At 28.8% G+C, this 19,484-nt stretch overlaps 1 protein-coding gene across 3 annotated transcripts in view; it reads right to left on the bottom strand.

Annotated features, from left to right (window-relative positions):
• The window catches only part of LOC113363414 (aquaporin AQPAe.a), a 72,884-nt gene that overhangs the window by 1,220 nt on the left and 52,180 nt on the right, over window positions 1-19,484 (bottom strand). For all 3 annotated transcript variants that reach the window (XM_026605918.1, XM_026605917.1, XM_026605916.1), the window contains exons 3-6: window positions 4,166-4,309; window positions 2,076-2,177; window positions 1,882-1,986; window positions 125-205 (exon numbers count right to left, since the gene is read on the bottom strand). In XM_026605918.1, the coding sequence (XP_026461703.1) occupies window positions 125-205; window positions 1,882-1,986; window positions 2,076-2,177; window positions 4,166-4,309 (432 nt within the window). The remainder of the gene's footprint in view (window positions 1-124; window positions 206-1,881; window positions 1,987-2,075; window positions 2,178-4,165; window positions 4,310-19,484) is intronic.

Here is a 19,484-nt window from a genome sequence, read left to right as displayed (position 1 = left end):
TGTTATAAAGATTTAGATGTTATAACTCTATTATTTTTGTCTTGAATAAAATTGGCAGGTTTAACGCCAACTTATAATTTTTACAGTTTTTTTGGGGTCACCAATTTAGTAAATGTATCCTTACCCAATGTTCATTGAAATCGTTCAAAATCACGGCAGGTCCTAGGGCTCTTGCAGAATTCATACTGCAACCGGTGAATTGTATCTGAAATATATATAAATCATAAGAAAATTTAAATCTAATAAGTAGAACCCGCGCGTTGCTCATCTCGGATTTTGATGAAACTTGGCACAATGTTAGATTTGATGCCCAAACTGACCGTGGTAAAATATTAGAGGCCTATGAAAAGCGGTTTAATTATAAAAATTAATAATAATTGCATTTTAGCATAGCTTGCAATGCTTTTCGTAATCAGTAACAGATTGGCCTAGAGGGTACCGTCGTGGAATTCTAATTTTTGCTCCGGGTTCAATTCTCGATTCAGGTTTAATATTCTTTATTATTTTTGTTTGATATTTAGAATTTCACGTGTAAATAATATCAACATTTATTTGAGTTTTCGATTAATTTTATATTTTTCCATAATAAAGTCCTCCGTAACACCTGTAAATTTTTATTTTAATATTACTTTTGAAACATACGATCATATAAATGTTAAGTTATTCCTGAAACATTATAATTTTGTATTAATAACAACAATAATACGGAAGATGAGATATAATTTATTTCCACATAAAAACTATGTTCAAATTTACTATTATGAGGATGATAGTAAGAGCCAGCCCAAGAACCTAATATTAATAAAAAAAAAATCTTTTTGACACATGGCTCCAAAACATTATTAATAAAATTTATTCACTGCAGTTTTTATGTTTTTCTTGTTTCTGCGATAAATACAATCCCTACAATTGTGAATTTTAACATAGTTTTTATATGGAAATATATCATTTCTATACGGGTTGATTGTGATTAGTCGTTGTGAATAGAGATCTGTCGTTGTATGCGTACCGGCATCAACGTTGTATGCGTACATATACCAACAAGGAAATCGACATAGATAGATAAATAAATATTTTAAAGTTACATCATAGTACAAATCTTGATTTAATGAAAAATGCCTGAATCAGAAGAATATTTTACCCCGTTTCTTGAAAATAATAAAACAAATTGAACATTTGTGCTGTGTACTAAACATAAGTTAATCGATTAGAAATTATTTCTATATTATTTGTAGTTTTTATAAATCTTGGAAGTTATTGAAATGGAAAATATTTTCTAGACAAGACACATATTACAGTTGTTCAAAGAATGAGATTATATCGCCAGCGAAAAAGTAAAAAAAAATACAAGCAGTCAATGAATGTATGTTAATTTCAATTACATGATGAGTTCTTCCAACACAATTATTACATGATGAGTGAAGTTGCGAAAACAATATTTGTTTAGGCATTGTTTAACGTAATCCACTGTGTGAACGAATATTAAAAGATTTATTAATCAGCAATTACTTCATTTCTCTGATGAAGTTTCATTTCTAAATGCTAATTACAATAACAAACCGATCATGTCATATTTGAAGTATGACTTGAATTACATTATTATTTTTAAATATTATACATATTTTTAATGTTATAAATATATAATTTATAATTCATTACTATATAAGTATGTATAATGTTTGATACTAATAAATGCGTACATTACGAGTGTTACCATATCACTAATGAATATTATTCAAAATTGTTATATGATGTATTTATTTCTAACTTAAATGCCATCTCGTACAGTAGCAAATAAGTTTTACTTCAATCGCGTGTGAACCTTATGCGCACTCTTTTTTTTAAATATTTCGGTTACAATTATAAGTTTTTTTTACTCACAAATCCGATATGACAGCAAAGAACAGCCAGACCTATGGCTGCGGGCGCGTTTATTCTGGAGTGATCCTCGCGGTTGCTGTCGCAAACGGCATGGACAGTCATAACCTAATTTAGGGATAAAAATATAAAAAATAACTTCACATACTCACAAATCTCTTTATTTTGCTTATATTTCAAAATTAAAATTATCTTACCAATATAAATGTGACTAAGAGCTCGACTGCAACAGCGTTACCACTGGTAACTCCTGAACCGGGTTGGGTTAAGCCCAAACCGTCTTTAACTGGATCTATAGCCTGAAGGGAAAGGATTGTTTAAAATAATATTTGACTAAATATTATGTAGTCTAAAATTTTGTAGTTTAAAATAATATTCGCTAATTTGTTGTTCTTGAAGTATTGTTGTTTTTAAAATATATGCTGATAAAATTGTGACCATGGGAGGTAAACATAGAACAAATGTGCCTTACCTTGTTTTAGTGTTTTTCGCGCTCAACAGAGTTTCTACTGTGCTCTTTATCATTATTTTTAACGAACTGATTTTCCAATACATGTATTTCAAAATGCAAAAAATACACTTAAATTAAAAAAAAATAAGATTTATAGCTAAAAATTTAATAAGGTACCAAAGTGTTATAGACTATGATGTAATTGAAGCTAAAATGGAAAAGCGAACTCTGCCGATGAGCAAATCCAAATAAAATGAAAAACACTCTAGTTACAAGCAAATTAATTGGTGAACTAGTTGTGTGCATGACATCGTGCATTAAGGCAAATTGCTGGAACTTCTCCTACCTTAATCAAACATTTGATGAATGAAAATAATCAATAACTGTTTTCAAATAGATTATTTATTATGAATACATACTGTAATTTAGAGGTGCTTATTAAATTAGGGTACGAGCGTATTCTACAAATAACTTATGTGTATGTTTACATGAAATTTGTTCAATTTTGTTTAAATTAGATTTTTTTGATAATTTAGTTTTTTTTCAAAATTTTTTTATATGTTTGATTTTTTGGATTTTTTTTTTAAAAAAGTTTTTTTTTTAATTTTTTGACAATTTGGAAATTTTTGAATATATGCGATTTTTCTGAAAATTTCGAAAAATTCTCATATTTTAATGTATGTAATGTAAGAAATCGATTTTTCTTAATTGTGATATTTTTGAAATTTAATTTTTTTTAGATGAAAAATTTCGAAAATTTGATTTTTTGACAATTTTCAAAATTTCGAAATTTTCTGTAAAAGCATTTTTTGCACACCGTCTACTCAAGCAAAATGTATTTTGAATTATTTTATTCGTATGATTCATTCTCTCAAAAACTGCATAACCGTTTGCACCTCCGAAAAGGCTAGACGTACATTTTGCAAAAACGTTCGTGATCGGGTACGAACCCAATGATTTTTCAATCACACAAATCGGTTATTCCATACTGTCGAAAACTTCGAGAACATTTGTTTGAAACCATATACTTGAATTTTAAAATTAAAAATCTTGTTACGGAATCCAAAAAAAGACACAAAATGTGTACACATTATAAAATCTCTATAAAATATTTTATGATTTCTGTCCCGTATCTCCGAACCGTTAGACCTGCCTTTGCCAAAAACTAATCGGCACGTCTCCTTATCAATACGAATCGAATGTTTTTTGAATTATCCAAATCGGTTGATCGGTGTTTCCGAAATCGTCGGCGAAAATTGTATCCGCACACACACACACACACACATACATCCATTTTTCTAAGGTATGCCAAAATGTTCAGAAACTCTGAAACATAAAGATATATAAAAAATTTCATTTTCGATTTTTTTTGCGATTACTATAACTTACCCTACGGGTAAAATTTTCATGATATTTCAAGTATAAAAAATCATATTTTCCAAATAGGTGATTTTTTTTCAAAATTTAAAAAATCTCAAAAATCGATTTTTTTCAAAGTTTTAAAAAAACTTAATCTTTTATAAAAAACTTAATTTTTGGTACGGGAAGTTCCAGCAATTTGCCTTAAGGCACGATGCCATGCGCCCCACTTGTCTATCTATCTAGGAAATTTTATAAACTACTCAACACATTTTTTAAAGAGCAAGTGTAACTTTCAGAATTATTCTGTGAAAATTAGATAAGATTTAAGTGAACACTTGTTTTTTTAAATTATATTTCATTTTTATATTGTATGTATTATTATCTATTAATTTAAGTTATGTACCATATAATATCTATAATTGTACAATTGTGTTGTATAAATATAAAAAAAAATATATCTATCTATCTACTTACGTGTACGATAGACGCCCCCACAATCGCCCCGACGCACTGCGCCGCCACGTAGCACATCGCTTTTACTAATCCGATCTGTCCGGTGACGAGCATACTGGCAGTCACGGCGGGGTTGACATGACCTCCGCTAACATGGGCAGTGAACTGAAAACAAAAAACAAAATACAAATGAAAAATCAGTATTGAACCTCTCCTCGACCACCAATGATAACAACAACAACTATAAGAATTGAATCAAAAATCAGTTATAAAACCTCTCCTCCACCACCAATGATAACTATTTATTATTTTTATTAATGACATTTCTGATATTATTAGCTGTCCACATATATTATTTGCAGATGATCTGCAACTATATCTCAAAATAAATTCTATTGATGACTGCTTATTATTACAGTCTCAACTTGACCTTTTCCACTCTTGGTGTATCTATAACAAATTACATCTAAATATATCAAAGTGCAAGATTCTTAGTTTTGCACATAAGCGCGTTCCAATACTTTTTTATTATAAAATTTCTAACACCAGCATTGATAGATGTAATAAAATTTCAGATTTAGGAGTTTTATTTGATTCTGGTTTGTTTTTCACTGATCATATAACTGATATTTGTAATAGAGCACATAAATCTTTAGGTTTGATACTGAGAAATTGTAAACAATTCAGTTCTAACAATGCACTTCTTTGCATGTACTATTCTAATGTAAGTTCAAAATTAGAATATGGTTCGACTATTTGGTATTCTCATCAAATCAACAACTCTGATGCGATAGAGAAGGTTCAACGAAAATTTCTGAAATACCTTTATTATAAAACATATAAAATTTACCCTGAACGTGGCTTTGACCACAACACTTTACTAAAAGAATTTGGTATTCCTTCCCTTGCCTCACATCGATTTATCTGTACAATTATGTTCTTATCTAAACTTTGCAATAATTCTATAGACTGTCCTCTTATTCTTAACCAACTATCCGTTAATGTTCCAAGGCTATCTACGCGTTCACAATTATTTTTTAATAATTCTACTCCTAAATCTAATACTCTCTTAAATTCGCCTGTTTTACTTATGTCCTCTAACTTTAACTTAATTAATAATGAAATAGATATTCACAACACTTCACCTAATCAAATAATCTCCATCTGCACAAGTTAACCTTTTCATTTTCTTTTCAAATATCTCATTATTTTATCTTATTCTGTTTATAAATAATATTGTTACATTCTGCATTATAAGTAATTTTATGTTAAGCATTTTGTGTTATTAACTATATATTGTAATTTTGTATAAATTTTAACTGTTATTCATTATATAAAATAATTGTATTTTTGGAGAAATCTGTGGGCTATATATTTAAATAAATAAATAAATAAATAAATAACAACAACAACTATAAGAATTGAATCAAAAATTAGTTATTAAACCTCTCCTCGACCACCAATGATGATAACAACAACTATAAGAATTGAATTCTTATAGTTCCATTGAATGATATGTCAGAATCGTGACTCTATCTGTCGCCTCGATTGGATTATTAAACTTTATAATGCGAAATGTTAATTCTGCATGAAAAATGAGGATGAGGCTGCCTTGATGCCGGCCAGGATGATAGGATGATGCGTTAATTGAACCATCTCTAGATCGTAGATCATGAGAGATCGGAGTTGAAAACGATAGGGGAGACCGGGAGATACGGGTAATACTGCAGAAAGACATTACCGAAGTTGGCGTAACTCTGGCGCATAACAGAAAAATGTTATGGCAATACCATGTGTTATGCGCCGACACTCTTATCTATTTAGCGTCACATTTATGCCTCTATGTGCATACTATCATATTTATTACTCTATGGACTCTACATCTCTCGAGTTCCACTCTACATTCTATGGACTATATATTTCCGGCTGGACAGAAGACCTCTACAATTAACACAAGGGACAGTCTCTCTCTATCTGTACGTCAAGAAACACATAACCTTACAATAACCTTTAATGAAGTTCTGTATAATAATATCTATATTCTGTAATAAATTTATAAAACTTGTGTTGTGTTTCAAAATATCAAAATTACCTCCATCGCTGAAGGCAAATATATAACACATGTTATGAAGAACTTTCCATACTAAATATTGACAAAAGCCATGCAGTTGGTGTGCAGTCAGGCGTATTTCTCGGGTTGTCAGATAGAAAACCGAACTTAGAATTCGCACAAATGTAAAAAAAAACGATCTCAGATAACAGGGACTTTCTGACTCGGCTTCATAACATACGAGTGACGTTGGAGTTTATGTGTAAAAAGCCCGAATGCACAGCAAATGCAATGACATTTTTACAGTATTCAATATGATTGAGTGAAAGTTGGAGCGTAACATGGTCTTGCCACAACATTTTTCTGTTATGCGGCAGAATCTGGTCCTCAATCGATTTTTTACCTACAGATCTACAGATTTTAATTTTTAGATCTATACAATTTTTTATCTAGATTTTTACCTATAGATCTATTGATTTTTATCTATAGATTTATAGATTTTTTTATTTAAACATCTTTATATTTTTTACGTATATTTGGAGTTTTTACCCATAGATTTATACACTTTTACCTATAGTTCTGTACCTACATATTTATAGATTTTTACCTTTATACTTAAAGACTTTTTATCTACACATTTATAAATTTTATTCTTATAGATTTAAACTGGCCTACAGATTTATAATTTTTTTGTGTTTAGATTAAAACAATTTTAACTTATTTATTTATACATTTTCACTGTCCTATAGATCTATAGAATTTTTCCTGTAGATTTTTTCCTATAGTTTTTCTCCTATAGATCTATAGATTTAGAGGTTTTTTTTTACCTGTACGTTTTTTTACCTATGCATTTATAGACTTTTTACTTGAAGATGTTTGATACAGATTTACGCATTTCGTTTTTAAATTTTATAAATTTTTATCTATTGATAACATTTTTACTTTTACTTGTATCTATACGCAAATATTTATACAATTTTTACCTATTCATTTGTAGTTATTCACTAACATTTCATAGACTTTACATCTATATATTTATAGACTTTTTCGTAACAAATTTATTGATTCTTCAAATATATATTTATAGAATTTGTAATAACAAATTTACATATTTTTTGCGATAAATTTATAGATTTATTCAAATTTTTACTTGTATATTTATAGATCTTTTATTTTAGAGCTATTGATTTTTGCCTATAGATTTATGGTATTTTTACCTTATATATTTCTAATGTTTGAATGATAAATTTTTATAATTTTTACTTGTGAATTTATAGATTTTTTACATATTATAGATATAATTTTTCTCCAATACATTTATTGATTTTTACTTACAACCCATCAATTTTTAGGCACAAATGTATAATGAAATAATATTTATTATTGTTGATGACGGCTTACTTATGAAAAAATAAATAAATAAATAAATTGATATTTTACTTATAAATTATACACGTTTCTCTTATAGATCTTTACATTTTTACCTATCTAAAAAGAATTTTTACTCTTGAAGTTATAGTTCTCGCAAATAATGATAAATTATACATTTCTATTACTAGATTTACAAACTTTTACCTGAAAACCTATAGATTATATTATAGTTTTCGTATCGATAGATCTTTACATTTTTACCTATACATAGACTTTTTACTTATACATTTATAATTTTTCTTTTATATAGATCCTTATAGATAGATCCTTACATTTTCTTCACCTATTCGTAGATTTTTTACTCATAAAATTATAGTTCGTTTTTAATCATAAATTATAGAAATTTCTCTTATCGATTTATGAATTTTTACCTAACAAACTATAGATTGAATTTTAGTTTTTATAACGCTAGCTTTTTACATTTTTACCTGCCGATAGATTTTTTACTACCATATTTATAGTATTTTTATAAATAATATAAATTTTTCTTAAAGATTTATAAATTTTTTACCTAACAAACTATATATTTTAGTTTTTATAACGCTAGAATTTTTACTATTATATTTATAGGTTTTTTCAAACAAATAGAAATTTCTCCTAAATATCTATAAATTTTTTACCTGGAAAACTATAGTTTACGTACCAATTAAATTATAGTTTTTTTTACTCATAAATTATAGGAATTTCTTATATCGAATTTAAAATTTTTTACATATAGAACTATAGATTTTTTACTTACAAATCTGTAGATACAAATTTTATTAGATCTGTAGTACAAATTTTACTTATCGGTTTATAAATTTTTTACCTACCCCAGGATATTCGGTTCGAGTCCTGGTACTGACAGAAGTTAGAAAAAAAAGTAAGGATAGAAAAAGGAAAATTGGATAATATATAGGATAAAAAAGATCAATTATATATAAAAAATTATAAACAAATTATTATCTATATAAGCTTCTTTTCCATCTGACGTCATAATTTTCTATCGGGATTATTTATTGATTTATTGCCGAGTCGCACCTTTTTATTTATCGTATTTTCTTACTTTATTATAATATTATTATTATTATTTGTCCTTAGCACAGAAAACAGTTATAAAAATAATTTACACAATCCGCAATTAGTAAGAAACGCATTACACTTTTCATACGCGCTAAACAAAATGATTTATTAATTCGTTCGTGTAATTATAAAATTATCTGTTTGATCGAATATAGGGAAGACTTGTGTAAAAACGTACAGATGTAATAGAAACAAGACTGAATATTATTTTCAATCTGAATAATAATAAAAAAACTCGCCTCTCTCTCGATTCGATCATCGTATCAAAATCAAGAGGGCCTCGTTTTAAATTTAATTTAATTTCTTTGACCCTCCCGAGTGCAAAAAAACGACGACAATTTGCAAAAAAATTCACACGTTGACTTTGAAATTAACTAACTCGCCTTACACACACACACACACACTTGAGACCTAATAACAAATTTCTAATCGGACGATGAATCAGAAAAAGAAAAAAATTGAGAGAAAAAAAAACAAGTAATAACAATAAATAAACACATTATACTGGTTAGACGGAGAGCTGGGGTAAAGAATACAAGAGTAAAGGATACAAGAATATTGATAATATATTTTTAGTCAAAAATAATAAAGTAATGAATAGATAGTGGTGTAAAAAATAGTTTAGTAAATAGAATAAATTTTACATTGAAAATGAAAATTTAGTCAAAAATAATGATATGTTTAAGTAATATTTAACTTCCCGTAGTATTTAACTTTCCTTAGTAATTGGCCAAAAATCGAAATTGAAAATTTTTGCATTTCTCGACGTTTTGAAGGTTTCTGAACATTTTACTGGCATACCTCAGAAACTTAATGGATTAGAGTGTGTGTATGTATGTATGGATTCAATTTTTCGTCCACGTTTTTGGGCGCACGGATGAACCGATTTGAATGGTTTAAAAAACATTCGATCCCTACTGATAGGGAGATGTGCTGTTTAGATTTTTGCAAAGGCAGGCCTAGCCGTTACGGAGATATGGAGCAAAGAGTGCAGAAAATACAAATCGAATTTTTGAGAGAACGGAGTATCGGATTTGATTGATCTAAAAAACCATTCAATTTGCAATGATTTTGAGAAGAGGTGATTAGTTTTTGGCAAAGACAGGTCCCGCCATTTCGAAGATACAGAGCTAAATGTGCAAAAAATGGCAGTTTTGGAGTGAACTAAGCGTCCGATTTGAATGATCTAAAAAACTTTCTGCTTGTATTGACAAAACAATTGCTTTTGAGGATAAAAAATTATTACGTAATTTTTTATTTTTCCTGAAATATTTTTGTAATTATTTTGGATTAAAAATTCAGAAAATCACCCAGGCTAAGCACAGTCTAAGCGCCACTCTGGTACAAATGTTTAACCCAAGTGCGTTTAGACTGTTTAAGTACTGAAGCACTATTCCAATTTTGTGAAAAAACTATTGAAAAATGTGAAAATGCCGCCAAGCTAAGCACAGTATAAGTGAAAATGTCGCACAGATTTATTTGTAAATACGTTTAGACTGTGGCTATGCGGGAGCACTTTTTCAATTTTGGCAACTATTTTTTTTTAAATTGAATTCGAAATGAAAAGAGGATTGTTAATGTTCTGGAGATAAATTGATTTATGATTTACATTAGATTTGCTCATTAAATTTGAAAACATTTAATAGTCCTCGAACATTTCGTTACGGTACGGCAAGTTCCAGCAATTTGCCTTAAGGCACGATGCCATACACCACTAGTTTATTTTAAAATTTATTGGTAAATATTTTTATAATTTTTATAACCCAAATCAATTTTTATTGCCAATTTGTGCGGAATAGATGGACAGTTAGTAGAAATTTATAGCAGATTTTATGTAAGTTCGTACAAATTTTATAATGAAGACATTTTTAATAATGTGAATCTCAATTAATAACATCCGAAAGTAATATATTTTAATTTGTTACGACTTTCTTGTACATTCAATAAATAAAAAAATGTGGTCTTATTAAGTGAAGGTTAGAATAAAATAAAAGAAAAATAGAAAATATTACATATTATCAAATTTTTTTTTTTAATATCGAAAACTAAAATTCCATTTGTTTTCTATCTCATGTTGTAAAGCTCATTAATAAAATAATAGAAAAATAGAAAATATTACATATTATAAATATTTTTTTTTGATTATCGAAAACTAAAATTCAATTTTATTTCTAGCTAAAGTTCTAAAGCTCACTAATAAAATAAAGGAAAAATAGAAAATATTACATATTATAAAATTATTTTTTTTGAATATCGAAAACTAAAATTCAATTTTTTTCTATCTGAAGATCTAAAGCTCACTAATATACTTAAAATGAATAATTTTAACTTTGCAATTCAGTTTATATAATTCTTATAAATATTAGACAATGTCTTTCATTTTAAAAATTTTAAATTCGATTGATTAAGTTTTGTTTCTGTGAACATACTCGTATATATAGTTACTGTATTTATAATAATCTATTTGAAAACATTTTACACTCATCGAAAATTCCGTTACGGTACGGGAAGTTCCAGCAATTTGCCTTAAGGCACTATGCCATACACCACTAGTTCATTTTACATTGAGATTCGATTCACTTGACAATAGAGTTCTCTTTTTCATCTCATGTCGAAATTCAGTAGAGTCCTTACCTAACGTAAATATACTAGTTAGTGGAAATCTTATTCGTCTCAAATCTTCAATCATTTTACTTGTGAATAGAATCATTCTCTTATCTTTTACGTTAAATATTCAATTTATATAATAAATTGCTGTACTTAAAAATAACAACTCTACTAACGAGCAAACTGGATTTGGCATAAAGAGCAAAAAAGGGATTTTACCGGCGAGAAAATTGATAGACATTTTGCGTGACCGCCACATAAACACAATCTATCTATCTATTTGATGTGCGTTTTTTGGCAATTGTCTATTGGTCGTCGTTTTTTTTTTTTTGGCCGCATCCATCCAGTCGTCATCGTCATCGTCATCTCGTTCTCACGATTTCCGTGTCAAGGTTGTCCAGTTAGTTAGTCTTTTTAGAGATCAGCAGCTCAAAAGTAATAGATATAGTATTAAAAATAATTGCTGTTATGATTATCGCCTGGACAGATTTACAATGATCCCAATGGGACGGGAGCTGGTCGAAAAAAACATAGTAGTAAGTTGTAAGAGATGATAGTAGATAAACATATACAAAAACACGGTCGCTTTGCCAATTCAATTTTAATTATTTTCGCTCTCCATAAAGGCGCTACCATCTGTAGCACGTAAATTTATCCCTAGGTTTAATTCTAGATACATTAGGGTGGTCCTCAATATGGATATTTTTGAATTTCTTACTCTCAAATGCTTCCAAATTGATAAAATAAAATTCTCTGAAAGTTTTAACTCCCAATATTAACTTTAAGATAGTCCGTACTCCAACCACCAAAACTTCTTGGTTCTTCTTCCTAAGTAAATACTTATTTTATAAAATATATCAAATTTTGGTTGTAGATTTTTTTATTTACGATCGAAATCTCAAAATGTTGATCCATTTGTCGCTAAGTTATAAAATTCTAAAAAACAAATGCAATTTTACTAATGTGATTTCTATAAGAAACTTTGGTTGGAATACGGACTATCTTAAAGTTAATATTAAGACTTGACACTTTCGGAGTTTTTTTATCATTTTGGAAGCAAAGAAATTTCAAAAAATCCATATTAAGGACCACACTTACATATCTATTTAATATAGAAAAGATAAACCCGATTATTTTGAATAAATAAAATGGAAACTGAATATTTGGTATCTCCGAAACGGCTGGACCTGCCATTTCCAAAAACTAATCAGCACATTTCTCTATCATTAGGAATCAAATGCTTGTTGGTTGATTCAAATCGGATGTTCCCTTCTCTCAAATACTCGATTTCAATTTATGTACTCTTTACTCCGTATCTCCGTAACAGCTGAACCTGCCTTTGCCAAAAGCTAATCAGCACATCTTCTCATCAATAGGAATCGAAAGCTTTTTAAACCATTCAAATCGGTTGATCCGTGCGCCCGAAATCGTGGACGAAAAAATGCAGGCACGCAAAATACACACACAACATCAATTTTTTCTAAGGCATACGAAAATGTTAAGAAACCTTCAAAACGTCGAGAAATGCAAAAATTTTCATTTTCGATTTTTGGCCCATTACTATAACTACCCTACGGGAAGTTAATAAGTGAAAATCTGGGGCAAAATTCTTGCTTATCAGAAAACTTGACAGAAATCCTGTTACAAGAAATGCTGGCATCGCGAGCACCGGACTCAACTTAAAAAACGGCCGAATTCGTCGTAGAACGTTGGGGCTACGTATTTTGTAGAACGTACTTTGTTCATGAACCTAGACATAACGTAATTTAACATGGAAACAATAATTCCAAATGATTCCAAACTACCCCCAAAACTTTATACCTGCCCCGCCCGAGTTGAAAAAAAACGAAATTTTCGAAAAAATGCCGGACTTAAGGACTTCTACTGTAGTAGGATATGAGAATGAGATTCTACTGACAAGCGAACTAAATTTCGACGCAGATATTCCTACTGTAAATTTCAGGAGGGAATTATTAATAGTAACACCATCCCCGGTACATCACGGAACTGATCTGAATTGCATAAAGTGCATTATCAATTCGACACGATACTTCCCATTAACTGCTATTATTATTGTTATTTTCATTACAGACTAATTTGCTTTCACATTTTTCAACAAATCGACTTTTGCATAATCTTTTCGCCGTTTATGGCAGAATAGCACTATAGTAGTCTATGGCGGTCAGCGGGCTGTGAAAAATTTCACTTTTTTCATTAGACGGACCAGAACGAACGATGCACATGGAAATGAAAATAGATAGATGAATGTATATATATATATATATATATATATATATATATATATATATATCAATGGATGTAATATTTGAACAGCATTCGCGCACGAATGCATGAAGTTGCGAATGTTATTAATTCGCATGTGTTATGTAATGGAAATGTAAACAGAAGGAAATTATTGCACGTGTACCCATGCAATTATATATATATATATATTAACAAAGTCTAATAATCGGGCATAACATCAATTATTGATGTTATGCCCGATTATTAGACTTTGTTAATACATATGTCAACATCAAATTCAGAATCATACAAAATATATATATATATATATATATATACAGTAGAATCCGCTTAGTATGACATCGAAGGGACGCCGAAATCTCGTCATACTAACCGGTCGTCATTAAAAGCGTACTGAAGAAAAACTTTTTAATATGCAAATATGTTACATGTTTCAGTAATTTAAAAGAAAAGTCTATACAAACGTTTTAATTAAAAATAAAAATGACACATTAAAATTTAATATAAAATAAAATTGACATCGGGTAGGGCGGGGCACAACGGTCCAATTTGACTTACGGTAATTATACTGTCTAAACCCAATGAACAACACATAACATACATAAAAGAAGCATCTATCGAACTATGTTCAGAAAAACTTACATACATACGTACATAATTCCTAATTATATAAATATTATATTTTTTATTATTTTTTAAACATTTGGTATCTGACCCATTTACACATACGGGGTAAAGTGGAACAACCAGGGGGCGAACAGATCTATTAAATTTAAAAGGCATTTTACGCTACATTATTGAACTAACGCAAAATATTAATTCTGTGAGTACATTTGTTAAAAAGACAACACAGTACATTACATTGATCTGCTATTAGTCAGAAATATTCATCAGAAGAGCCGGAATAACAATTTATTCAATTAATCTCTTGTAAAATTGCTTTTTTTTAAACTTTACTATTTTATTGCTTACACGCTTAAACCTTTGCCAAAGTAAAGGTTCAGCTGGTCCTTTTTATCGCAGTCATGTGCTGCTTATCTTCTGATAGCAAAGTCATAAGAATAAAGGTAATGGCTGGTTATGAATTTATACATTTTTCGCCCTCTACTATCAAATATAATTGTTAAAAAAAAATCTAATTTTATAGTTTATGAGATATCCGTGGTGGGCCATTAATAATTAGTCTACCCTACCCATAAACATACAAATGTGATTTTTTAAAGTAAGTAATCAGTAATTTTTGATTGATTTCTTTACATAATTTTATTGTAAAAACAGTCCCTGGTGCTATTGTGCACAAAAGACATACCAATTGCTTTCGTAGACTTGGCCACATCATGTAAAATCTTGTCGGTCATTATAATTGGACATATTTTTTTGCAAAAATGGGTCATTATAAGCGACATGTCAATGTAAGCGAAGTCAATATATCCGACTAGACAGCTGTTTTTTTAAGGAATTTTATATGGAAACCAAATTCCTAGTGCGATTACGTCATATTAAGCGGTTGTCAATATATCCGGCGTCATACTAATCGGATTCTACTGTATATATATATATATATATATATATATATATATATATATTAGGGTGGTCCTTAATATGGACATTTTCGAATTTACTTGCTCCCAAGGACTCAAATGGTTCCAAATTGATAAAAAACAGTTCTCTGAAAGTTTTAGCTCTTAATATTGTATGTTAGATAGAGCGCAATTCAATCAAAGTTTTGTATGGAAATAGCATAAAAAAGTTTTCAAAAATTTTGCAGAGAGTCCAGTTTTCAATAAAAAATGACACAAATTTTCACTTTTAATTCATTTGTCGCTAAGTTATACCTAAAAATTTTTTTTTTTAATTTTCAAAAATGTGTATGTGTACTACACATGATAGCAATAAATAGTCAGAATTGGACAATATCTAAATTTTCGCCCTTCTACAGACCTTGTTTAGTATTCTAAGTTTTTTTATTCTAATTTAAGTTTCTTAAGAGTCCATATCTCTGATCCGTACATTGTAGTATTCCGAAGGATGCTCTTTATCACACCTAATTTGCACGTCAGTAGAGTCCTTTCCCTGAATTATACAGAATACTGTCAAAATGTCATGTATTTGTTGTGCATTCAGACGTTTTACATATAAACAGTATAGTCACTTGTATGTTATGAAGCTGGGTCATAAAGACACCGTTATCTAAAATCGTTTTTTTGACATTTGTGCGTTGAAGGTTAGGTTAGGATGTCTATCTGACAACCTGAAAAAATCGCCAGACTGCACAGCAACCGCATGGCTTTTGTAAATATTGAGAACGATTTTGTATGGAAAATTCTACATAATATATCCTTACCATAACATTATTTTCTTATGCGACAGAATCGGTTCCTTATTGTATTCTTGACAATAATCCTGTATTTCTACAAATGTCTAGATTCAGTTTGCTTGTCAGTAGAGTCCCTTTCTTACATCCTACGTTTTTCAAGCCCAGATACAGTTTGTTCGTCAGTAGAGTCCTTTTGTTTTTTTTGTACGGTTTTTAGTAGAATTCTCTATCTTTCCTCAGACCAAATTCGTTTGTTGTTCCTTACTAGAGTTTCTATATAATTTTCTCATAAGTTGTCTAATTTGGTTGTGAGTAATGAGAATGCTTTTGTCTGCGGAATTTATCTGCTTGAGTCACTTTTTGTCATTTTAGGCCAAAATGTAGTTTACTAGACAATAGAGTGTTTTTTTAACTTCGCGTGGGGTAAGTTATCGTAATCGTCCAAAAATCGAAATTTGATAGTTTTTGCATATTTTTACGTTTCAGAGGTTTCTGAACATTTTGGCATACCTTAAAAAAATGGATTTATGTGTGTGTGAGTATGTGTGTGTGTTCTGATACAAATTTTCGTCGACGGTTTTGAGAAAACGGATCAACTGATTTGAATGATTCAAAAATTATTCGAATCCTATTGTTAAGGAGACGTGCTGATTAATTTTTGACAAAGACAGGTCAAGCCGTTACGGAAATACCGAGAAAAAGTGCAAAGAATAGCAATTATTAAGAGAACAAAGCGTCCGATTTGAATGATTCAAAAAGCATTGTATTTGTATTACCGAAATGTACAATTAATTTAATTTGTAGGAAGGCAGCAGGTCTAGCGGTAAGATATAAAAAATTATTTCAAATTTTTAAAGTCAATTATTTTTTACAAAATTTTCAAAAATCTATTTTTTTCAAAGTTTTCAAAAAAAATTATATTATTTTTAAAATTCTAATTTTTGGTTCGGGAAGTTTCAGCAATTTGCCTTAAGGCACCACAAGTTCTAAAAAGTTTTGTAAAGTCATTTTTAATTAATACTTACAAATATCTTTATATTCCCTTGATATTTCACTAACTTGCCGATAGGCATCGCATTTTTTTTCGACTGAAATACATAATTAAATTGAACGACTGAAAAAACCGTGATCGTGATTCATCGCCATATTTTGCCCTTGACCGATTATTATTATTCGCTCGTTTGGTTTTTTTTCGTCTTCATTCGAATTTCTCATTTGCAATATGAATGAATGAACGAACGGATGAATGGACAAAACGATTCGGATTATATCATAATTAATGACGGCGATTATAATAATCAGATTTAAATGAAACTGATCAGAAAATAGCTGTGCCAAAAGGGAGCATAGCCTAATAAAACTACGACGAAATTGGGTAAAAAGTATTAGCAAAACTCAAAAACAAATATGTTTAAAAAATGTTTAAATTCAATTTAATATCTATCTATGTTCCGAGTTATGATTTGACGAGGAGAAAGTTTTCTGTGTTATAATTTAAGTTTTTTTTTAAATAAATAAATAATATGGTTACTAGGTTAGTAAGCGTCGCTTATTTATTACAAGAGAGAAAAAAAAGATTACTACGAGACTCAATAATTTATTCAGCGGATAATTTAACGGTAAAATAGTTTTTTTGTCGGAAAGTTGAAGTTTTAATGAGGCGGCACTTTTGTATATATATATATATATATATATATATATATATATATATATAATCTTATACTGGTTTAATATTATATAACGAGCAATTTCCTTAGAGACTGTGCGAAATTTATAATTAGTTTCATATGTCAAATTGGCGAAGAAAATTCATACACATAATATATTTATGTATATATATATATATATATATATATATATATATATAAACCTCGTGTCACGATGTTGGTTCGCGATGGACGCCCAAACTACTGAACCGATTTTAAATTTTATTGGCCTATCGTGTGCATATATATCCAACTTAGGTTACAGGAAATTTTGAAAACTAAATATAAAATATAAATATATAATTTTCATAAATTTCAATAAATTTTGACAGATATTTACTAAAAAAAACAAAACAATAAAATGACAAATGTCAATATTTATGGAAAATTCGAGAAAAAGATTTATGATTTTTTAAAATTTATTTGATTGTTCAAAAAATATAATTCAAAAACATATACATCTATAGATAAATCCAACATTTATATCCAAATTAGATGAAATGCTATATTCAAAATCACTGTTTATAGTTTTAAATCTAATCAAAAATCAATGTTTATAAATTTAAATAAATTTTGACATGAAAAAAGTGAAATGTCATTTGTCAATATTTATGAAAATTATTAGATAAATAGATTTATAATTTATATATTTATTTGATCGGCTTACCAAATTAGTTCGGATACCAAAACTTCCTCAAAATATTATAGATCACAATGAAAAAGCGACATATTAAATTTAACATTAATCATAAATAAATTTTTGACAGTTAAAAAATTTAATTCTATACTAAATATTTTTTATGGCAAAACAACGTTTCCCGGGCTAGCTAGTATATATATATATATATATATATATATATATATATGAGGATTTTGTTGTTTTGTTCGATTTGTATATATATATATTTGTTTAAAATTATTTTTTTTTTACAAAATTGTAGAGGTGTCATTCCGTTTATTGATACTGTTTTTGTATACCATAATAAAACAGTATTCAGAAAAGCGTCTTTGTGATGTTTTGAACTCTTCATAAAGTATTATTTTTACTCTATTTGCCTTTAAATTTTTTGTCCACTGAAGATGTCATAGTATTATACGTCGAAACGTATGGAATCAAAAAATAACTAAATTTTGTCATTTATGCTTGATGTATCACCCTATATATACATAAAATATAAGCACTTATATTTCATGTATAAAATACGAATATTTAAAGCTACAGTATTTATAATAATCTATTTGAAAATATTTCAATTTTTTGATTTTATTGCCCTCATTTTGTCAATTTTTGATTTTTTTTCTTTATCGTAGTTCATTTTACAGACAATATTATCTAGTTTAACGAGATTTTTTTTTTAAATTTCATCCACGTAGAAGGCCGGAATTACTGCAACAGTGAGGGGCATTTTTTTGTCACGCCGTTGGAGATCGACGATAACTTAAAAAATATTTAATTTTTTTCTTTAAAAATTTTACTATGTATTCTTAAAACATGTGTAAATATATTCCTAAAATTTTGAAATGATTGATAAAGTAGTTTTTTTAATATAAATTTCCAAAAATCACCTTTTTTCAGGCGGTTACACTAGTTGTGCCCAATGCGCTAATTTTGTTTTCCATTCAATTACCGAATGGATACGTAGAGAGAACGTTTCAATACATTATATCATACGTATATAAATTAATATTCGGCATACATAATTTTTTGTCGTTCTCTATGAATAATATTGAAAAGAAATGCGAATAAATTATCTATCGTGTTAATGTTAATGTTATAATGTTAATGTTATAATGCTGATTTGTCGACATTGAGATCCCGTTAAAATCCATTGACGGCGCTTTGTGCCGAAGTCGAAGACATTCACTTTGTAACGAATTAACAATTCGCACAAAGCGCACATT

Source organism: Ctenocephalides felis, unplaced genomic scaffold (genome assembly GCF_003426905.1).
Source record: "Ctenocephalides felis isolate EL2017-DRISC unplaced genomic scaffold, ASM342690v1 CF-g0.4_SCAFFOLD_00845, whole genome shotgun sequence".
Lineage (NCBI taxonomy): Eukaryota > Metazoa > Arthropoda > Insecta > Siphonaptera > Pulicidae > Ctenocephalides > Ctenocephalides felis.
This window is presented reverse-complemented; position numbering and strand designations above follow the sequence as displayed.